The 24590-nt window shown below is 42.9% G+C and overlaps 1 protein-coding gene across 2 annotated transcripts in view; it reads left to right on the top strand.

The window, feature by feature from the left end:
• LOC311043027 (netrin receptor UNC5C-like) overlaps positions 1 to 24590 on the top strand; it is a 280919-nt gene that overhangs the window by 155004 nt on the left and 101325 nt on the right. For both annotated transcript variants that reach the window (XM_084054159.1, XM_084054158.1), the window contains exon 3: positions 9177 to 9320. In XM_084054159.1, coding sequence (XP_083910285.1) covers positions 9177 to 9320 — 144 coding nt within the window. The remainder of the gene's footprint in view (positions 1 to 9176; positions 9321 to 24590) is intronic.

Here is a 24590-nt window from a genome sequence, read left to right as displayed (position 1 = left end):
GCCAAGTCGCTTCGTCTTTGGCTTGTTTTCATAGACCTGGTTGCTTATTTCACTCGCAAAATCTGGCAACACTGGTTGACATTGTTGTTGTATGCCAATATCACAGCTCTGCAACATTACCACAAAGGCTCACATTAGCATCTTAACACTGCATTATTAAAAATATGCATGTATCACTATCACTAGCCCAATGTAAAATGACGACGGACAGCAAGTCTCCCACTACAGTAAGACTAGAGAATTTGTAAGATTTAAAGATCACATTAGCATGTTAGCACATCAAGATACAGTATATGCCAGTCACAGCTCACCTCACGCTGCTATGCTCATTAACATTGCTGCTTCATTCACAAACTGTACATTAACACCTAACTAACTACAGCTTGCACAAGGAAGCCATGTCATAATTAGACCCTGTCTTGATCACTAACAGTTTGATCAAATCTAAACTATTTTGCTGCTCCTCTTGCTGCAATGCCCTCCACCCTGAGTATCAGCATCTTCCTTTAAACAGATGCTTCAGAGTTCCCCTGTGCAAGCTGAACCGCTTTAGGCCAGTGGTTCTCAAAGTGTGGTCCAGGGACCCCCAGCCAAATGACTGGTAACTCTGAGACTGTACACAGAGTCAATTTGGGTCAATTTGGTTCCATTTGCACAGCCTCGAGAGTTATGGGGTCGGTGGTCTAATGCACTGGGGGTCCTTGAAATGAAAAGGTTTGAGAATCACAGCTTTAGGCTATCCTTTGTCCTTTGTCCCCCTGTCTTACAGTAAATAACTAGCTAGCCAGAGCCACACTCCCGTAACTTTGCTTGTATTTACAACAGTGTGTACTGTAGTTCAATGGGCAGTACTGTGTTGTCCTGCATGTTGTCGTTGTATTTTTTCCAGCAGTTACTGTATAGTGTCCATGATACATTCCCTTAGGGAGAATAAAGCCTCTCCTCTCCTCTCCTCTCCTCTCCTCTCCTCCTTTCTTTCATTTGCTGCTATCCTACAAGGTGTTTGTGCTCATGTCATGTTGCCTTACTATATCTTGTATGTTTGAATAGTTTAGGGACATACACCTACAGTATACTGTATATATAGCCTGTACAGTATGAAAATGGCACTTACAGTACCATGTGACTTGGTGAATTGGTGAGCAAACAAGCACAAGATAAATGGTACAGTAAAACAATAAAATGAGCCATGGAATAAATAGGATATAAATTCAAATTAAATATAACAAGTTCCCATAGGGATAATATCAATAAAATGTTTGTTCTGAGTAGAGGATGCTCAAGTGAAGAGCAGACGTCTTTCCAGGGAACTTCCATAGTGGCCATTTTCAGAGTGCAACTGCATTCCAGAGGCATTCTAATTGGCTGCTGTACAGTTAAACAAATTGCTGTTCTGTTGCCCTATGTGTACTATACTGAAACCGTATGTACTGTCTGTATCCACTATGTTTTGGCTGAAGGCCATTACCAGTGTTTGTTTAAACAAAGTGTGCACTACCTCAGTATATCTCCATTAGCCCTTGGAAGTGTGCAAATAACATAGTGTGTACTAGGTTACCTACTTTGTCTCCATTAGCCCCAAGTGTGAATGGTTATTAGTCTGCCAACATTGACCTGCGCCTCTGTGCATGCATGCATGCACGCACGCGCCCTCGCGCGCGCACACACACACACTCACATTGGCTACACTGATTTGTGACCTCCTTCCCTCCGTAGCTGCCATCACGCTGCGATCGATATCCTCTCTCCTTCCTCCTCTGTCTGGTCTCCTCCTCCTTGTGTTCTCTCTCTCCTTTATATCAGTGCTTCTCAAACTTTTGCACGTCGTCAAGGACCCGCAAATAATATGGATTTGGCCGCGGACCCCCAGTAGTTTGTGCCAGGGACACAATACCTGATCTACAAGCTTGAGCTTGTGGATGGACTTGTAGATCGGCTATTTTCAAGTAGCCGATGCATATAGGGGTTAAAGTGGTTAAACTGATTTAAATCATTTGCAGTGGGGACCCCCTGGACCCCCCCCCCCCCCCCCCCCCCAAGGACCCCACTTTGAGAACCACTGCTCTATACACGTTTACTCTCACGATCTCATTCTCTGGTTCTTCCATTTTCGGTTTATCTCTGTCTGCACAACCTCTCTCTCATCTCTCCTCTCTCTCCATCTGTCTGTCTGTCTGTCTGTCTGTCTGTCTGTATCTCTCACTCTCTTACTGATTGTTCATATTCAATTATTTACAAACTAAGGTTTATAAAAGGGGTCAATTTACTTCTGTGTCAGTGGCTTCTGACACAGAAGCCTGTGTGTGTGTGTGTGTGTGTGTGTGTGTGTGTGTGTGTGTGTGTGTGTGTGTGTGTGTGTGTGTGTGTGTGTGTGTGAACATTGTAGTTCCCTATAGATTTCCTCTGGTGTCCTGGAGTGCCCGGGAACATTGACTCTTCAGGACAAGCATGCATAATACCACTGAGACACAGACAGACAGACAGACAGACAGACAGACAGACACGTGCACCTAGTATCTCTGTGACCGTGCAATTGGCCACAGTCTGGTGACTGCTATGTCAAGATCCTGGCTAGATTCACTTCTACAGTACATCTGTAGAACTCTTTCTCTCTCTCTTTCTCTCATCCTCTTTCTTTGCATCTCTCTCTGTCTGTCTGTCTCTCTCTCTCTCTCTCTGGTGATGCAATAAAAAGCAGAGGTTTTGGCTCTTCCTCACTGTCTTCTTGTCCCTACAGGCCTGTGTCTGACCTACTCCTGATTACATTCAAACAGCACAGTCAGAGCGTCTGAGTGCCTCTGCCCTGTTCCTGGCTCGCTTTAGCAGTTTTCGTTCCTGCTCTAAAGCATTTAGCTTTTACCCCTGCATCTGTGTCTGTCTTTGTGTCTTCCCCTCTTTTTTTCCCTGGCATCTATTCTCTCTTTCTCTGGTTTCTTTTCATTCAGAGACACACAGTGCTCTAACTGCACCCACGACGCCTCTCATTGTGAGCCAGGCCTAGAGAGCGTTCAAAATTTCAGGGTGATGACAAGCGCTAGTTGATCCCAATATGCACCATAGCTCCCTTTGGGAAACTTTTATTATGTATGAGTGAGAGAGAGTACAACAATTACGATATAATCTATCTACTGTATAACACCAGCAAGATTTTTCTGCCTGTCTGTGTCCCTTTTATGCCTATGTATGGAAATCTCCAAACTCTCCGAAGTTGGTGTGTCATATTTAAATGATGTCATAGACTGGCCTCCAACTACTCTGACAACAGGTACTGTAACATTAAGAAGGATTCTAAATGTGGCCCGGGCCGAAAATGTATGCTAATTTAGTCTAATAGGCTCTATGCACGGCAGCCATTTTGGAGAAAAATTGGGTCTCTTCTTACTTCCTTCACAGGTGTTACCAATGATACTAATGAAGGCTCTGTTCCATTCTGGTCAAACAGAGTCAGGGTGCTGATATTGTGCATGTTGGCTCACTAGAAATACTAGTGGGTCTCAAAGTGTGGTCCAGGGACCCTCATGGTTCCTTGAGAGGGTGTAACTCTGAGAGTGTACAAATGGAACCAAATGGGCCCTCCCGGGTCCATTTGGTTCCATTTGTACACTCTCAGAGTTATGGGGGTCCTTGAAATTAAAAAGTTTGAGAACCACTGTGCTACACTAAGCGGAACGGAACAGAGCCTTCATTAGTATCATTGGTAACACCTGTGAAGGAAGCGAGGAAGGGGCCCAATTTCTGTCCAATATGGCTGCTGTGCATAGAGCCTATTAGTCAGAGCAAGTTTCAACTGCCCCTAGCGGCCGAGCGGTATGCCCGCCGGAAATGGCAGTGGATGCGTTGGATGCAGCTCAAAGCGAACTTTACTCAGGTATCTAGTTTGTCGCCGTCCGACCTTCCTAGCCCATGTCATGAAAAGAAATCCGGCGAAAATGGCCAAAACTCAAACATTGGAACTCAGTTCAAAGCTTGTTGGATGCGTGACTGTGAAGACACTTTTCCGCGTTTTTCGGGCCTAAAATGATGGTAATCGTTCGGGCCAGCCCAGTTAGGGCCGGGCCTTAATTTTCAGGCCAGTTGAGAACTTTGCAGAGTCCAATTTGTGTTACATAGTTTGATGCCTTTTTTTGCATCCACCACTTCACAATGCATACATACACGATCACTGACCTTTGTACATTTTCAGTAATTATTTGACTTTAAAAAATATGTAATAAGAACAATAACAAAGATTCTACTTTAAACTCCTTTGTTGCAAGCATTGAGCCTTGCATGTAACAGCATTAAAAGCAATCTGATTAATTAAAATCCAACTCATTAACATGAATTTATGTAGACTAATTGAATTGCACCTTCAAGTACTATTCTGTCGAGCATAAATTCATCTCAGAGAACCCCTTCACATGTACGTATTTCTTTTTTATTTCAACAAATTCGACAGCACGTCACGTTGCGACACGTGAGCTTGTAGCTCTGCTATTCTTGCCAAATGTTCACCCAGCCCAGACTAGTGAACATATGTGGTTAAGTGCAATGACAGTTATTTGCACTGTACTGACAATTAACGGTTTATCTAACCAGGGTTGCCAGATCTGCTTATTATAATTTCCCCGCAAGATCTTATGTGAAAATAGCAGATCTACAAGCTCACAACGCGTCGCGACGCGTTGTGAGCTTGTAGATCTGCTATTTTCAAATAGCTGATGTACAGTATATGTTAAAGTGCTCATGTGGCCCATAGTCGCTTCCTTTGGGCTGGTTTTCCTAGACCTGGTTGCTTGTTTCTCTCACAGAATCTGGCAACACTGTATCTTAACACAGTGGTTCTCAAAGTGGGCTCAGAGTTCCTTGAGGGGGGAGAGTACATATGGAGAGCTTAAAAATTGAGAGTATTCAAATGGAACCAAATGGACCCTTACACAGGTCCATTTGGTTCTATCTCTCAGAGTTATGGCGGGTTGGAATTAAATAGTCTCAGAACCACTGACAATTTCCCTGCTACTGCATTCATTCATCCAGCACAAGGCATCAGAACTACATATGAGCCAAAAGATAGTCATTGAACACCAGAAGGTGTGCTAGACATGTGTCAAAAAATGGAAGCATTTCCAATCAACGGCAAGCATGGTGTCCATGAAACCTGCCAATGACGTGACGACTGCGACAGAAGTCCATATGTTTTTGTTGTCGTTTAGAGTTCATCATTAGTCAATCAGTGTAGTACATTCATGTTGCTATGCCTTGTCCACAGTATTCTCATAATGGGATGTACAATTCTGTTTGTGTTCATTTTCTATTGCCTGTAAACAGTCATTGTACTGTATGTTGCTGCATATGTTGACTGAAGGTCAATCAAGAACAGTGTTTTTCATGGATAAATGGCAATTAAATTATACTTGACGATGGGTAAAATCGCCAATCACCATTCCAAAGCAGTCTAATCAGAACCACCGTTACGTAACTGTCCAATCAAAATCTCTGTTACGAAGCTATCCAACGAGATTTGCCATTACAAAGCTGTCCAGTTAGAACAGCCATTGCAAAGCGGTCCATTTACTGTAGAATCACGGTTAAAAAGCTGTCCAATCATAGTGACTGTTTTGACCTTTCAGTCATAATCACTGTTGCCTTGGGTTGTTGCAATTTTTAGGGATCAAATCAACCTCATTTACTATAAACAGTACCTTTTTAACCCATTTAGACCTGGGACGCATCTGTGTCATTTTTAGATTTGAGCTAAAAAGCATTATTTTAAACTTTGGCTATTCAAAAATAGCAGATATACAAGCTCATAGCGCGGCACCGAGTGCCGCGCTACGAGCTTGTAGATCTGTTATTTTTGAAAAATGTAATATACATATTTTTAAAGAGAATATTTGTAACTCAAATCTTTGCTTCTGGGGGTCCCTGGAACAACATATTTTGAGATGGGGGGTCCGCGGCCTAATACATAATATACATTTTGGGGTCCTTGACATGAAAAAGTTTGAAAACCACTGACATAGAAACATAGGATTTAGATTAGGATTTAGAAAGGCAAGTAACTGATGCTTCAGGACAATGTAAAAAAAGAACTATGGTTTATAGAAATCATTGTGGCCACATTCACTCGTGTACACCCGTGTACTTTTTTATTTTTACTTCATTCTTTTTTACTACAGACTTCCTGATGTTGACTAGAGGGATTTGTCTGAGATGGCACAGTGCTAGAGAGATCTAAAACTCCATTTGTGTACTACAGAATGATGGAAATGCTCAATGCTTTTTATCCAAACAAAAACTATCATGAGTCAACCAGGGCCTTTTTAAAAAATACATTATTTATGTATTATTATAATTTTTTTTAAAGCTTCTGGCAATTTGTACACCCTGCAGGGCAATGATAGCTTAGTGAGCATTCTGTCAGACTACTGGGACCATGCTGAGTTCTACTGTATTGGCAAAAATATGGTGATTTTATAAAATAAAGTATAAAGAACAAGCCACGATTATGCATACTCTACTCTGCATTGTAGGCTATTCGGGGAGACTCACTTTGAAATGAAATAACATATTGACTAAAGCCTAATTTATCAGATATAAGCAGGAAACCCTGTTCTTCTGCTGACAATTATCCTTTACTATTTGTTGTCTTTCCATAAACCTTCAACTGCTCAAATGTTCTACTTAACTATGTGCATTTGATTTAGTAAACAACTCTTTCAACTGTTTTATGTAAAGCTCTTTGTAGAGCATTTGTTGATGTTTAAAGTTTAACTGTCTCCTTAGTTTGATGCAGCACAAGCTCGCTTGCTCTTACAAGTGTCACATTGCAGTTTATCTTGCCACACGGTTTCTATATTGAAGGGTGTTCTTTTTCCTTAAAGGACCTCTAGAACTATTAAGTATAACACCTGTCCATTCACTTTAATTGCCCCGCTATTCCCACTGGCACTGCAACAGTGTTAGCTTACTTAGCGATTTACACCTCCCCCCTACCATTTTTGCCCTTTGCCTTGTTGTTCCTCACTGCCTACATACTTTTTAGCCACCTGTGCGTCAGTGTAATGCTTCTCGCTGTTTATAATTGCCACTTTACTTGCCGTTTTCTTAGCCCCTTACATCTCTCTCTCCTACGCCTCGTGCCTGGTGCTTTCATTTTTAGCTTTAAATCCATAATAGCTCCCTAGTTTCCTAGGTTACTCCGGCTCTAGTTTTATCGCCTCACATCTTTGCTCGGTTTGTTTCAAACAATCGCTATTACTGCCTCGGTGCCACCTTGTACACTATCTTTTACTTTCCCCCATAGCTCTCTTAGCCCTCTGGGTGTCCAGGCTATAACTTGCTTTAATGTACTCACCACAAACTGTAAATTTACATGTTGTTGTTCTATAATCAGAGTTGTCGCTTCATTCAAGGACTTGTTTTCGTGTTTCTTGCTCTCGATCTTCATCCAATGTTACCCCAGAGACCTCCAACCCAGCCAGCATCACTCTCCTCTTGCCTTTCGTTCCTTCAATGACTCCTGTAAACTTTCATCCAGAACAAGTTTGCGTTACAGCTTTCACACTGTCTATTTGCTTACTAGCACTCTTTGCCTTTGTCCTTTGTCGCTCTCTTTCTGTAAAGTGTCACGCTGCTGTATATCTCTGCGGCAACAGCTTAATGAGCATGTGCATAAGTAATAAATTGGGATTACTGCGCCTCCCACCCCCTTGGAGGAAGCAACTTGGGTAGTTGTAGCACTTTACAACTTAAAATATATTTCCAAAAGTTTGTTTTATTTTTTATAATCCCCTCACATTACCCTTCCACTACTAATTTCAACTTTTCTCTCTTTAATGCTTTCTCCTTAATTAACCCCCATCTCCATCTTTTTATTACTAACTTACTGTATGTTTCGCTTGGTATTCCTTCCTTCATCTTTCACATTATGTGAACACTTAAATCATCCCCTCCTGTTGTGGGTTTTCTCTTCTAAATTTCTCCCTGACTGTCTTATCGTCTCTCTCTCCCTTGCATGTCGTTTCTTCCTAACACACCCTTGTTCTACTTTCTCATTCCCCATGCCTCCTATTTTGTTCATCCTCCCTTTATCCTGCACTCCCCGATTCCACCTTCCCTTTTCTACTTCCTCTGCCGTGTTTCCTTCTCTCCTTCTTCGTTTACAGTCCTATCAGTGGTTTTGCAGCAATTTAAACCTCAAAATCATTCCTCCCGTAGCTCCTCGTTCAAGCAGGAGGGGACAGAGGGAATTGAAATAAAAGTGGAAGGATGAAAAAGCATAAATCTTGCAAAGTAAAGCTACTCGGTAAATGGCCAGGGCTTGTAAATTGCAGCAGATAATATTTCCTGATATTCCAGCTTCCTTACTATGTTATTTACTGTTGTGTGTTGAAACCAGTAACAACTTCGCAGCTCTGCTTTGATTTTCACATTATTTTGACTCCGACTGTATTCAAAACAAATCACAGTGTAACTTATTAAAGGCTGGCTCCAAATATCCCAATTTTTTTAGATTTGTTCGGCAAGTTTCTATTATGATATTTTCAATATCTTTTTTATATTTGAATCATTGCACAGCCACATCAGGTCACGTGTGCATGCAAATCTTACATCTGCTGTGGCTGCTTGTGGGTGTTTTGGCTAGTGTTGTTCTGGGAGTCTGGGGTAATCAAAAAATATATATATTTTGGTCTAACAATGCCCAGCAACTGTATCACACACACACTCAGTGGTGTAAAGTAACTAAGTACATTTACTCAAGTACTGCACTTTAAGTACAATTTTGAGGTACTTTTACTTTACTGGAGTATTTCCAATTGTCTATACTTATCTTTACTTCTACGCCACTACATCTCAGAGGCAAATATTGTACTTTTACTCCACTACAATTATTTGAAGACTTTAGTTACTAGTTACTTTGTAGATATAAATTATTACATTATAAAACATACATGAACCACTTTAGCCCTATTTTATACCTAGGCTATTTGAAAATAGCCGATCTACAAGCTCACAACGCGTCGCATCGCGACGCGTTGTGAGCTTGTAGAGCTGCTATTTTCAAACATTTTAGTACTTTTACTTTTGGTACTTTAAGTACATTTTGATACCAATATTTTTGTACTTTTAAACATTCGAGTACTTTTTCCACCACTGCACACGCTCAGTTCAAGCCGTTCCTCTCCTCTCTCCAGGTCTGGTGGTCAGAGAGGCCACCATAGAGATCACGCGGCAGCAAGTGGAGGAGCTGTTCGGTCCAGAAGACTACTGGTGTCAGTGTGTAGCCTGGAGCTCAGCCGGGACCACCAAGAGTCGCAAGGCCCACGTCCGCATCGCATGTGAGTACATAAACAACTCAACCAGGACTGTATGAACCCTATAGAGCATTGGTTCTCAAAGTGGGGTCCGGGGACCCCCAGGGGTCCTTGAGGGAGTTCCAGGGGGTCCCCAGCTAAATGATAGATTAGGCACCAAATGGACCCTTATGGGTCTGTAACTCTGAGAGTGTACAAATGGAACCAAGTGGACCCTAACGGGTCCATTTGGTTCCATTTGTACACTCTCAGAGTTACATTGACATAGATTTTACAATATAATTGCGGTCCAAGTGATAGAAATGCCATTAAATGGGGGTCTGTAGCCCTAATGCATGTCAAACTGGTGATCCTTGAAATTAAAATGGTTGAGAATCACTGCTAGAGCCGTAAAAAATCTTCTCTTATGGGGGTCCCTGAGGTATATCTTTTGAAATGGGGGCCCGCGGGCTAATAAGTGTCAATTTGGGGGTCCTTGACATGAAAAAGTTTGAGAACCACTGCTATAGAGACACTGTTCTGGGGGGGCTAGCATTCTGGAAAAAATAGCAGATCCACAAGCTCTCAACATGTCACTGTCACAATACTTGGTGTAGAGGAGGGAAAAGGAGCAGACCAAGTAAAGAGTCCTCCTGGGGGACACGGTCATCTAAGTGTAGGGTTTAAGTCGGGGGTCTTCAACAGGGGGGTCCGGTGCCACTAAGGGGTCCTCAGAGCTACTACAGGGGGTCCGCCAAATCTTTGTGTGATAGGATTTTTTTCTTTTTTACATTAACCACTTGAACCCTAGCATCCCTTTTCTGAGGAGAACTTTAGCCAAAAATAGCAGATCTACAAGCCCACAACGCCTGGCGTTGTGGGCTTGTAGATCTGCTATTTTTGGCAAAGAGTTATAGGTGTATATAGAGAGAAAAAAGAGCAGCAAAAGTTTATCTGAAACACAATTTTATACAATATAGAGGGGGTCCCTGCTTCATCTCTCTCTCAGCTCCTTGGCCTGAAAACGTTGAAGACCCCTGGTCTACGTGGTTAAATAAACAAAACTCAGATACGATTCATATGGATATGAGTGCATGACACACGGACACACGCACACGCACGCACTCGCACACGCACGCATGTGCACGCACACGCATACACGCATACACGCACAAGCGCAATCGCTCGCACGTGCAAGAGAATTGCAAGAGAATGCTATCAGCGAGCAACACATCCATTCTTTCTGTCAGCACCTCCACCCTGCTGTGTGCAGTCCCAGTTTTATGTGAAGGACAGCGGGGTTCAGACAGACAGAACGGCTGACAGGGAGAAAGATAGAGGGAGCTTAAAGGAGATAAACAGAGGCTTTGATGTATGGGTTTATATAACACACACACGCACACACACACACACACACACACACACACACACACACACACACACACACACACACACACACACACACACACACACACACACACACACACACACACACACACACACACACACACACACACACACACACACTTTCATGCAGGTGTGCTTGCTCATGTGTTACAGTACACTTGTGAACACATGTCTCTCTCTTACACACACACACACACACACACACACACACACACACACCACTTCTATGGGGAGATAATCTACAACGCAGGTTGTGTGCTGAGCTCTCCTTCTTATTGTGCCTTGTTATTGAGAATAAATTAGTGGAATAAAGCATCATCCATCATTTTATGAGCTCTTACAACTCCTCTCATCTCCAGAATGGTGTGCTGAGCATTAGCGGCAGAATCCAATTTGTGCTGTTGTCTATCTATTTATGTGTCTTATACTCAACAGGTAAGAACTGCATCTCATCAACAAGCTTAACCCATTAAGCCCTGAAGCCAATTCTACAAAATGTCTTCAAATCATTTTCTTTTAAACGTATGTTACTATGTTAGTGGTTCTCAAACTTTTTCATGTCAAGGACCCCAAAATGGAGATGTTCTTGGCCCGCGGTCCCCCATCTCAAAATATGTTGTTCCAGGGACCCCCAGAAGCAAAGATTTGAGTTTAAAATGTTTGCTTTAAAATATATATATATTCAAAGATGTGCACACATTTTCACGATTTTTCAAAAATAGCAGATATACAAGCTCATAGCGCGGCACTCGGTGCCGCGCTATGAGCTTGTATATCTGCTATTTTTGAATAGCCAAAAGTGTAAAATAATGCTTTGTAGCTCAAATCAAAAAGTGACACAGATGCATTCCAGGTCTTAAATGGTTAATAATCCTCATTCTTGCTGTATAATAATGAATACACGACATCTTACTTTGGTTTGTTGCAGTGGGACAGTCTTTACAGCAAGTCAAACAATGTACACTTTAACGAGAGAGACAGAACCGAGCTAGCTATCCAAGCAGTGGAGTCGTTTTTTAAGTTTATTCCCCCCCCCCCACCCTTTGAATGATGCATCATTCATGTGGGGGTTGGAAGAAACACATAACTTTGGTCTTCCATCAGTAGCTTCTGGTTCTGGTCTGGTGAAGACTTTAATATGACAGCTGGGAGTCTGATCATAAGGTCGGTGAAAGTGCACGGATCAGTCCTCCAAAACCCGACGTCACTTTAGTACGTGTCTCGCGTAAGTAATGCTAGTGTGTGTGCTCACTGTAGTCGCATGGGAAAATCGTTGCGCTGTTTCCCCTGAGCTTCTGTAGCAGTAAGTTTAACCACATTAAATCCTGGTGTTGGGACGGTTGTAAACTTTTAGATCCGCTATTTTCAGTGAAGAGGTTTGGCGTAAAAGGGAAAAGTATCGAGTCCTGGGGGGACTCCGGTCAATTAAGTATATATAGGGTATAAATGGTTAAGTAAACAGGCTGTCGTCCTGTCTGTCTGTCACGTAACGTTGCTCCAACTACACAGCCATTGAGTTCAGATAAAGTATGTGATAGACATCACCTCTAAAGCAAAACATCCTTTATTTCTATCCACTTAAGCCCTGTATGACAGAATGAATTGTCCCTTCAAAAAAAAAAAGTCTCTCTCACCACCAGCCTGAGGAATAGAAGCCTTGACGGCCATTTTTGCCAAGCACCATTGCTCTGGACAAGTCAGCCATATAAGACAACTGGGAGCTGTCTGAGCTCTCAGGCCATAGAAAGGTCAGCCAATGACCAAAATGCCATAAAATTGACTGCACCTCCTTAGTTTACCCAGTCTACCTGTGGTTGACTGAACTATACGGCACCACTGGGGGCTCCGGCAGGGTTTTATCCAAATGGCATAGAGAACAGACCCCAGACTCAGACTATAGCAGACAATATCGCTCTAGCAGATAAGCACCCTGGAAGGCTTGTTTTAACAGTTATGTCCTGTTGGCATGGTTGAAGAGAATCCATTCTTAGTTACATTTTTGTCTGCCTGGCGAGAGTATGTTTTACCCCCTGTCCGTCCGTCCGTGTGTCCGTCCGTGTGTCCATCTGTCTGTGAGCAGCTAATCTCCGGCACCGTTGGCCCGGTCGCTGCGAAACTGTGCACACACACTCCCTGGATGCCAATTCAGAACCTCAGCCCCAATTGTTTTACATGGGCCTGTTATAGCGCCACCAGGAGGCCGTTTTGTGCAAAACCCATTTCTTTATATTACTCCTACAGATTTTATCCAAACATCACGCAAATCGGTATACAGTATCTCTATAGTCATATGATCAACACAGATCTGTCTGATCCATATTCCATCCTGATTGGCTAAGGTTGGCTTCCAAAGTTTGCAGGATTGGTCCGTTTTGAACAAAATGCCTCAAATCATGAACGCAGCTAGCTTGCGATTTATGTGAAATTTCACATGCACATTCCCACTAGGCCGAGGAAGAAATGCCACCCTTTCCACATTGGCCTGTTATAGCGCCACTAGCAGGTATAATTTAGCAAAACACATTTTTGGCACAAAATGCCTCAAATCATGAATGCAGTCCGATGCCGTGAAGGGCCTAAGAATAAATGGCACCCCTTTTCACATTGGCCTATTATAGCGCCACCAGGAGGCCACAATAACGTACCTGACCTGGTGGAGACATGTGCTCCGAGGAGCACTTTTTCTAGTTTTCTTAGTTTTAGCTTACGGTACTTTATTTGGTCATACACATTTCTTGCATCTGCACTTTCTTTTGTCAGGTTTGTCATCTGATATGTATTTTTTTCTTTGTTCTTATACATTAACAAAAGAAAGACAACATCCTAGATAATGGTTATTGTCTCCGCCAGGCCCGAAGGCGAGGCCGACACTACGTTTTGCACCGTCTCTGTCTGTGTGTCTGTCTGTGTGTCTGTCTGTTTGTCTGTCTGTGAACAGCTAATCTCCGGCACCGTCGGCCCGATCTGCGTGAAACTGTGCACACACACTCCCTGGATGCCAAGGATGTCATTTCCGCCTTTTATAGCGTCACCAGGAGGCCGACTTTTGTAAAACATTTTTTTTATACTACTCTTACCGATTTTGCACAGCGTCCGATTGCCGTGAAAGTTCACACATGCTAGTTGCAGCGCCACCAGGAGGCCGCTGCATTCCGAACATTGCTGGCCCCACAATAACCTACCTGACCTGGCGGAGACCTGTGCTCCGAGGAGCACCTTTTCTACTTCATACAGTATGTGCATTCATGAGTAAATCCTTCCTTTTTGTTATTCAGTTGGCAAAAGCTGAATGCAACCTGCCACCAAAGCACAGATTGGATGGTATGGGAATAGAACAAAGAGTATTCTTAACAATACTTTTTTAGCACAACAATGAAGACAAAGGGTATTCACAAAAGCACACACTATGTGCAAGCATTCTGTGTAACAGCATACCACATTTAGATGCATTTAGGTCACTGATATTGCATTTTGTCTTGAGCTTAACCCTTTAAAACCTGAAGCCGATTTCTAAATGTCTTCTAAATCCCAACAGTTTTCTGAAAAACGTATGTTTCTACATCAGTGGTTCTCAAACTTTTTCATGTCAAGGACCCCAAAAATGATATGTATTTGGCCGCCGACCCCCATCTCAAAATATGTTCTTCCAGGGATCCCCAGAAGCAAAGATTTGAGTAAAAAATATTCGCTTTAAAATGATATATATTCAAAAATGTGCACACATTTTCTCGATTTTTCAAAAATAGCAGATCTACAAGCTCGTAGAGCGGCACTCGGTGCCGCTCTACGAGCTTGTATATCTGCTATTTTTCAATAGCCAAAGTGTAAAATAATGCAAATCAAAAAAGATGCGACACAGATGCGTTCCAGGTCTTAAAGGGTTAATGTCGTCTTCACATTTGAATTATTCTTGTTGAATAGTATTTCTCACGTCAGCAGACAATAAACTCTGTATTCATCATCACAGTACAGTAACAGAACGGAGCATCTCTCCTATCTGTGCGTTACTTTATTGAGCAGCTGTAGCAGTATGTGACATGGGTGTTTGGCTGTAAGGTGAGAGTTGGTGACACGGTCCTAAACATTATGCTATAATCCCGGGCTAATAACGTTCTGTGATGGAATACGTGCTCCAACCGGTGCCATAAAAAGCCGGATAAAGGGCCACTTGCGGCCTGGGCATGCTGGTGAGGCAGATGTATGCAAATATGAGTGTTGATGGGACAACACTACAGTACAGAGGCTGGCAGGAGAACACTGATATATACGTACATATGTACACACAGACATACTGTAGATATATACACAGCGGGACACGCTGTGGTCTGTGGCGTACGTTCTTGGTGATGATTGACGGTGTAATGCCTAATTCATGCTCTGTCGTACGATGGCGACGCACACCGAAAACAGGCCATCTGGGGGGGGGGGGGGGGGGGGGGGGGGGTGAGAGAGAGAGAGAGAGAGAGAGAGAGAGAGAGAGAGAGAGAGAGAGAGAGAGAGAGAGAGAGAGAGAGAGAGAGAGAGAGAGAGAGAGAGAGAGAGAGAGAGAGAGAGAGAGAGAGAGAGAGAGAGAGAGAGAGAGAGAGAGAGAGAGAGAGAGAGAGAGAGAGAGAGAGAGAGAGAGAGAGAGAGAGAGAGAGAGGCAGAGAGGGAGATATAAGAGATTGTAAGACATAAAGAAAGCCAGAAAGGCAATCAAGCAGATACAGATAAAATAAAGCCTACCATATGTTGTATATGTCACCATTACCAAGTATTCACATGACACACAACCAGGGTGGTAAATAGGTTTATTGCCACATACCTGTATAGTATAGCTAGATACCCAAATGTGACTAGATATCCCAAATTTGTATCAAAATAATTAAGATACAGTATATTAAATAATACACAGTAGCTCTGATAAAAACTAATATTTATCATTCAAAATATCATATCATATCAAAAGTTATGCTTTTGGTGTAGATTTCTTATTGAAGGGGGGAGGGGTGGGGGGGGCATTCGTGGCACCCCTATGGGCAGCAAAAGTTAAAGTGCTTTTGGAGGTGGAGGTTCTCTAGAGGCCCCTCAACTTGGGGTTCACTGGATGTTCCATAGATGATTATATGCCTTTTTGTGTAAGAAATAGGCGACATCGTGTACCACCGGACTGCGAGGAGGCGTCCGGGAATCCCTAGTTATGGACTGTACAACGTTGAGTCTGAACAAATTGACACATTTTGGATGGAGAGTCTTCCATGGCCTACTGACCAGATAAGTTAAGACGCTGATCGGTCCAGTGGTTTCTGAGATTTGCTGTGCTCAATCAGAGAAGCAGACAGGCATAGACACACACACACACACACACACACACACACACACACACACACACACACACACACACACACACACACACACACACACACACACACACACACACACACACTTTTTAGATGTTGCAGTTGTCATACGGTTGTTTACATTTTGTCCAAAGACATTAAAATGCTCCTGAACTTACCTGAATAATTGGGTTATAAGATAGGTGCACCCGGCCTGGGCCGTAGCGTGGCGGTCCAGGCACCCTAGGCTGCAATGCCAGCCTGACAGCGTGCCGCGGGTTCGACTCCAGTTCCCGACTCCGACTCCTGCTGCGTGTCACCCCCCCATCTCTCTCCCCATTTTCCTGTCAGCTTACTTTCCCTATCCCTCTATAAATAAAGCCATAAAAAGCCAAAAAACAATAATAATAAAATAAATAAAAAGATAAGTGCACCCTTCAAGCTTTACTCTCTTCCAAAAACACAATGTAAATTTAAAAAAACAGAAACCATACAATTATACTTAGTTTATAGCACTACTTATCTCAAGCACGTTTCAAGTCCCTGCATTTTTATTTTCATAGCGTAGTGAAATGAATGGAAAACATATTGGCTTCCTCAAAGACAAAAATAAAGCACGATATGCTTTGTAAAAGTCAGCAATAATGTCAAGTACACAGTACAGAGTCATATTCGATAAGCTTCAGGATCTAAGTTTGTATTTCTGACATATTCTTCTAGTTCTATCCATTAAATGAACAGGGTTTTGGAATGACTCCCTTCAGTTATTCTGCAGTGGCTTTTTGAAAACATTGGATTGGATTCCAGCTGTGGGCTTCCAGATATTCAGAAGAATGTTTGCCAATGTCCTCCATAGAACCATTAACCCATTAAGACCTGAGGCCGATTCTACGAATGTCTTCTAAATCCCAACAGTTTTCTAAAAAGCGTATGTTTCTATATCAGTGGTTCTCAAACTTTTTCATAATTGTCAAGGACCCCCGAAATGATATGTATTTAGCTGCGGACCCATCCATCGCGAAATATTTTGTTCCAGGGACCCCCCACAAGCAAAGATTGGAGTTAAAAATGTTCTCTTTAAAAGAATATACATTCAAAGATTTGCACACATTTTCACGTTTTTTTTTCAAAAATAGCAGATCTACAAGCTCAGATCTGCTATTGAGCTTGTATATCTGCTATTTTTCAATAGCCAAAGTATGAAATAATGGTTTAAGTGGTCACACAGCATGCGTTCACGGTTTGAATGGGTTAATACTAACGAGCTAGTTTCATACAGACTCTGCTCAGGTTTCCAGTTCATACCGTACAGCTCTTTCTCTATCTTTCTCCTTCTATCATCCCTGACTTTTCTCTCTCTATGTTCACCATGCTTGTTTTTCTCCAAACTCTGAAAGACTTCTGTCATTCTGTCCCTGTCTCTCCCATCTACACAGATAACACTCTCTCTCTCTGTTCCCACTGTCACGTCTAATTTGTTCCCCGTCCCTCTCTCCTTCATTCTCTCTCTCTCTCTCTCTCTCTCTCTCTCTCTCTCTCTCTCTCTCGTCGTGTTACAGCTGTGATTTCTCCCATAATCCTATCTGATTACGCTGAGTCCCCCTTGTGCGATAACCTTTTGCTTCAAATTGAGCGAACCAGCTGACCCACCCCTGCCTTCGGCTCCCATTAGTATCTGCTGCTGTGATTTGAATGTTTCCTGGCAGGCGGAGCTAGCTCGACTGAGCCGCATTTGTTAGTGCAAGGGAGAAAGGAGGGGAGAGCCTACTAAAACAAGAAGAATTCAGCCTGTCTGCTCTTCTCCTCTCTGTTGTGCTTTCTACTTTCTACCTCTTTCTCTCTCTCTCTCGTTGTGTATGTCTCTCATCCCCACACACGGCGCACTCTGAGTGATGGCGTAAAGGGACACTTTAAGGCGATAAATAAATGCACACTTGGGTAGTTGGATAAATGGCCATTGATGTCTTGGGGAAGTAAAAGTAGCTGGGACACACACACATACACGCACGCACGCACACACACACACACACACACACACACACACACACACACACACACACACACACACACACACACACACACACACACACACACACACACACACATCACACATATTAATTATACGAGTGATTTGCAGGGCTTTGGAGCAGGGCACTTAAAGTGTGAGTTATGGACGGTGGAGGTGACTTGATTCAATTGTCGATAAAGCAGGTGACAACTACACACACACACACGACACACGCACACGCACACGCACACACACACACACACACACACACACACACACACACACACACACACACACACACACACACACACGCACATGCACACACACACACACACACACACACACACACACACACACACACACACACACACACACAGTCCCCCAGTCATCCCGCTGCTTTGGCCCATGCGGCGATTTACCTCTCCATCAGGTCAAGCCTTCTCCTTCAATGGATTAGTGATTTGTGAAGGTCACACCCACTGAAACACGCGCGTGCATGCTCACTTCAGATGATGCCGACGTGTTCCTCCACACGACCACTAAGGCGTGTGTTTGCATAGCAATCAGAAGTGCAGACGTTCAGGGACGAAGAAGTGACCCAGACAGCCAGGATTGTGGCAGCATAGGGAAATATCTCTGTGGGATATTTTTCTTTTGTTTGGTTTAGAAGTACAGTTCCGTCCTAAATCAGAATTCATGCAGGGCCGTTCTTTTGATTTAAGACAATTTAATGAAAGCATGCCTTGCAGTGGGAGCCAGACATTGTGCCCGTGTCCCTGGAAAATCACCATGGCTACTGCCACTGTGTGCTGAAATCTGCTCTCTCTTTGCGATGGAGAAACCACATTGACTGTTCTCATGATTACGCATTTAAGAGAGTAAATATTGTTAGAGTGCATAGTTGAATATAAGAACAACTTTGCATATTGCTCGACCAACATGTTATGTTCATAGAGACGGGTCGTCTCTATGATGTCTCTGCCTTTTCATTCCTATTTTTTCTTAGATACAGAGCGACCACTTGATGAAGTAGCGTGCGTGCGTGCGCGCACGAGAGAGAGTGCATGTGTGAGTGTGTGTTATGTTTGTGTGTGTGTGTGTGTTTGTGGTTTTAGTGTTTCACCATTTCTTTAGCCACAAGGTTTTCCACCAAGAACTCCGCCAATATACTCATAAGTGCTGAAGTGGTAAGCCAGCATGCATGTAGAGGTGGTGACCCAAATCTCACAAATGTCCCTTTCTCTGCTTAAGTTACATTAACATATACTGCATAGTGTATATATAAATATATATATATATTTATTTATTCTAGATTAGGAAGAAAGAGTAAACACAAACTCATAAGCCATCATTCATTTAACCCTTTAAGACCTGAGGCGATTCTTTAAAAAATTCTAAATCTCAGTTTTTTGAAAAAAATCTGGAAAATATTTTTTCGAGATTTTTCAAAAATAGCAGATCTACAAGCTCATAGCGCGGCACTCGGTGCCGCGCTATGAGCTTGTAGATCTGCTATTTTTGAATAGCCCAAAGAAATCTTAAAATGGACACAGATGCGTCCCCGGTCTTAATGGGTTAACACAGGACCAAAATGACAAACAACATCTGAAAAACCAAAGACAATACAAACAAACATTCCTAACAACAAAAACTAAATATTACCACTCTTTTTGGGGACTTACAGGTAATAGAAGTACATTAGGACTATGAACCAAATCATAAAGTACATTGTACCTCCGCAAAGTGTCATTTATAGCCTATAGGTGGAAAGAACCGTGGTCTGACGTCTGGGACTATGATCACATGTGTTGAAATGACAGGGTGGGGAATACAGAGAGTGGCTCTTCAGGAGCGATACAGAGACGCTCCAGAGTGGCTTAGAGAGAAAATGACTGACTTCCTGGAGAACCGCAGAGAAAATCACTGTGACACTGAAGGTTACAGTCTATCTTCATTCCTTCAGCCCTCTGATGGTTTTAGTGAACTTTGCTGGTGCTCGGTTTGCACATGGCATCCCAGTGATCAAAGAAGCTCCTGGCCTGACTGTGAATATATAGCACAAGGCCCTTATGTAGATGTAATTGTATACGTGTGTGTGTGTGTGTGTGTGTGTGTGTGTGTGTGTGTGTGTGTGTGTGTGTGTGTGTGTGTGTGTGTGTGTGTGTGTGTGTGTGTGTGTGTGTGTGTGTGTGTGTGTGTGTGTGTTTGAGTATTGAGTTCAACCACATGAACCCTAGCATCCCTATTCTGGGCATGTCAGAATAGGCGAACATTCAGTAAAAAATAGGTGAACATTTTGATCAAAATAATCCGCTATTTTCAGGAAAGCGATTTGGCGTGGTGTAGAGGGAAAAAGGAAGGGACCAAGTATGTATGGTCTATACATACTTGGTCCCTTGCTTTTTCCCTCTACACCACACCAAATCTCTTGGGTAACGCCGGGCAATGAAGAATAATAGGGTTCATGTGATTAAAGGCCACAGTACACAAGTAGCCATTTTAGGCAATGGAGATGGTCAGTAAATGGAATGAAATCACTGTCGACTGTGAGAAGTCAGGTTTGTCTTGCCAATAATATTAGAAACATAGACCAACAATAATACTTAGTTCCTCTGCAGTCTTGTAGGCGAGTTCAGACATAATCAAAGAAAAAAACTGTTGTCAAACACCGCCCCTCCAGCAGTTCTTTTCCCCGACCACCAGGGGGTGACGCAGGGGGGACTTTTTAAATAGGCTCTTTCGTGATAAATTGACCACATATATGAAGTTAAACAACTAAATTCTATCCACACGCTATCTTAAAAGTAAATTCTGTGCCTCAAAAACGAAGTTTGAGAGCGTTTTAAAACCGAAAGTGAAAAGTTTGCACGGACGCGCACGGACGCGCACATGCGTACGTTAATTTACGTACCGGACAAACGTAACATAAACATAAACAGTAGGGAAAATACGGATTTCAGAAAGAGCACTGTGTTTCAATGCAGGAAAACACCCCAGCATCATTATATAGTGGCTGATAGAGGGGAGAAAATGCAAAATATATATATATAAATATTTTTTAAATTTAATGTTGCCTACAATCCCTTTAAAGAGCATACAATGTGTGGGATCTTTATAAAGATATATATGGGAAAACAATTGTGCACTTACAATTTTGTGGAAACATTTTGCGGAAAGCCATTTCCTCTTTCAGAATGACAATCGCCCCACCCCATGCCCACACCAATGGTTTATGCGATGAGTGAGGGAGAACTCGACTGGCCTGCACAGCGCTCTGACCTTAACGCTATCAAACACTTGTGGAATTAATTGCAATGCCACATGCAATGCAGCCCAGGCCTAATCACCCAACATCAGTGTCTGACCTCTTTAATAGTCTTGTGGTTAAATGGAAGAAGAAGCACATGCATTCATATGGAGTTGCTTCCCCCCCATTGCCATTATTAGCATTCTCCACTATTGTGGGATGGCATTTCAATAGTTCTCACACTGCTTCTGCAGTTTGCTTCCATTCAGTCACAAGACCCGACTTTAGTGAGGTCATACACTTAATTTTGGACTTTTAATAATTCAATTATGGAGCACCCCTTCTGATATCAAATAAATATTAAAGAATTGTAGTTAACACTCATTGCCAGGTATTAATGAATTAATTCATCCGCCACTGCTAGCAGTTTTACCTTATTTTGAATCTTTTTGAAGATCCAGTGACCTTTATTTTCAACCCGGATGTAAACAAACGATGTCTCCGTGGAGAGACGAGTCTCTCCTCTTTCCACCGGAAAACAAAAACGTTGTAACCGCGATCGTCCGTTCTGTTGTCATCGGCAGTTGAATATAGCTCGTTTTCACCAAAAAACGCAGTCTGGGAGAAGAAATCCGAGCCAGATCTGTTAACCTTGGGGTGGACGGAGTGATTTTTTGGATTACGTCATTTCCGGTTCTATCCATCTCTGTTAGTCAAGGCATCATTCATATAGGTTGGCGAAGAGCGCCCTCTAGTGAAATCACAAAAAACAAGATTTTCTTTATGATGACGTAATATTATGTCCTTGGCAGTCAATGTGTTAAGCCTGCTTAACATAAAAGAATAAATATTGGGCATGTTTATCTCCTTCAGTTACTCTCAAGAGTGCTTCAGATTTATGTATTTAACATATCAAATTCTCTGAACATTACGGGGGAAGGATGCCCCCAGACCCCCCTCTAGAGGCGTATCCCCTACAGGGGGCCCAAAACCTCTCATCTTAAACGATGCTAGAGAAACACCATTGGTCTCAATCATTTCGCTGTACCAAGCCAGAGAAGCTGACTCATTTCCATTGCACCGTGTGTGCAAAGTGCAGGGGGAAATTAAAAGTCCAAATTATGCTCACAGAGGCTATACGTGAGGTGTGTTTTCTGAGCTATTTTCTCCCAAAGCATCTCGGCTTACGTCTTTATTGCCTGAGCAGTTCCGCTATGGGGGAAGTAGTGCTATGATTTGGCACAGGAAGCATGCAGGCAGCAGAGACACCCATTCTGGATAATTGCACTGAAATGTGCTTATGTAGAGGTGCCGGAGGCGGCGAGCTAAACCGCAAACATAATAACAGTGTGGTGCTTTGGAAGAAACAGTCTTGTATGGAGAGAGTGCCCTCACTCTCTGGCTAGGGTGGGTGGAGGACGAGAGAGGGAAGGACACAAATAATGTGGGCATGAGAGAGAGAGAGAGAGAGAGAGAGAGCGAGCACGAAAGAGAGAGAGAGAGAGCGACAGAATGTGTCTGTGACATAGGGTCATTCTGAATAGATGCCTACATCACCTCATTGTATTATTTAATTACGTTCCACAACGGTTCCCTGGTGAACTTCTGTCTGTGTGTTTATTGACTGCAGTTTGGTAATGAAGTGGGGTCATTCAGTTGTTATGATGCAGCTGTGCCTTCACACACACACGCACACACACGCACGCACACACACACACACACACACACACACACACACACACACACGCACACGCACACACACGTACACACACAGTCTCACAAACTAGGCATCTCTGTGTCTCTCACACTCTTAAACTGCTGTCTTCTTCTGTCACTAGCGTGCGTGCACACACACACACACACACACACACACACACACACACACACACACACACACACACACACACACACACACACACACACACACACACACACACACACACACTGCCTGAGAGCTGTGCAGTGTGTTTCCTCTACATCCCTTAAGCAGTTTGCACTTTAATCTTGTTTAATTTCATTCTCAGTCTCTCTGTGCCAACTCTTCATTTCAGCAACTCCCTCACTAATTAAGGACAGAAAATAGCTCCTATGATTGGTTGGATTGTCTGTGTGTGTGTGTGTGTGTGTGTGTGTGTGTGTGTGTGTGTGTGTGTGTGTGTGTGTGTGTGTGTGTGTGTGTGTGTGTGTGTGTGTGTGTGTGTGTGTGTGTGTGTGTGTGTGTGTGTGTGTGTGTGTGTGTGTGTGTGTGTGTGTGTGTGTGTGTGTGTGTGTGTGTGTGTGTGTGTGTGTGTGTGTGTGTGTGTGTGTGTGTGTGTGTGTGTGCGTGCGTGCGTGTGTGATTGTGTGTGCCTGTCATGGGTTGTTAGGGCTGAGCAATCGATATTTAGAACCAATAACCGACTTCATGGCAGGGTTTTATTTTTCCTTATATATCAACGTATCGACGCGTTTATAATCAAATAAATAGATTATGATTTACCACATGACCCTGTATTATACTTCGTTGTACAATAGTGGCGTACAAAAATAGCAAAAACTGCCGATCTACAAGCTCACAACGTGTTTCATGGTTGTGAGCTATAGTAGATCTAGCTTTTTCATTTTTTCATAATTGTTCATTAACCCTTCAAGACTTGGAACGCATCTGTGTCACTTCTTGATTTGAGCTAAAAAGCATTATTTTACACTTTGGCTATTCAAAAATAGGGGATATACAAGCTCATCGGTGCCGCGCTACGAGCTTGTAGATCTGCTATTTTCGAAAAATCTTGAAAATGTGTGCAAATCTTTGAATACATATTGTGCGAACATTTTTAACTCCAATCTTTGCTTCTGGGGGTCCCTGGAACAAAATATTTTGAGATGGGGGTCTGCGGCCAAATACATATAGTTTTGGTGGTCCTTGACATGAAAAAGTTTGAGCACCACTGATATAGAAACATACGTTTTTTTCAGAAAACTGTTGGGATTTAGAAGACATTTGTAGAAATCGGCTTCAGGCCTTAATGGGTTAATCGCAATCTTTGGTGGGGTGTGTGTCAGGGGGTAGTGTGTCTGTGGTGGGGTGTGTGTCAGGGGGTAGTAGTGTCTGTGGTGGGGTGTGTGTCAGAGGGTAGTAGTGTCTGTGGTGGGGTGTGTGTCAGGGGGGGTAGCCATGTGGAGCAATTACACCTAAAACTGGGTCATTACTCCCATAATGAGCCATCATGCTCCGTTCAGGCTGCCAGCTCCCTCAAGGACTATGACAGTATTCAGAAGTTTAGCATGCGGCCTCAGTCACACTCCCTCCCGCCCCGTGTCCTCGAATAACACCATGCCAACAACACCTACCGCCA

This window comes from Gymnoscopelus microlampas, assembly GCF_963454915.1.
Source record: "Gymnoscopelus microlampas genome assembly, chromosome: 4".
Classification (NCBI taxonomy): Eukaryota; Metazoa; Chordata; class Actinopteri; order Myctophiformes; family Myctophidae; genus Gymnoscopelus; species Gymnoscopelus microlampas.
Note: the sequence above shows the minus strand (reverse complement) of the source record. Positions and strands in the feature narration are given on the sequence as shown.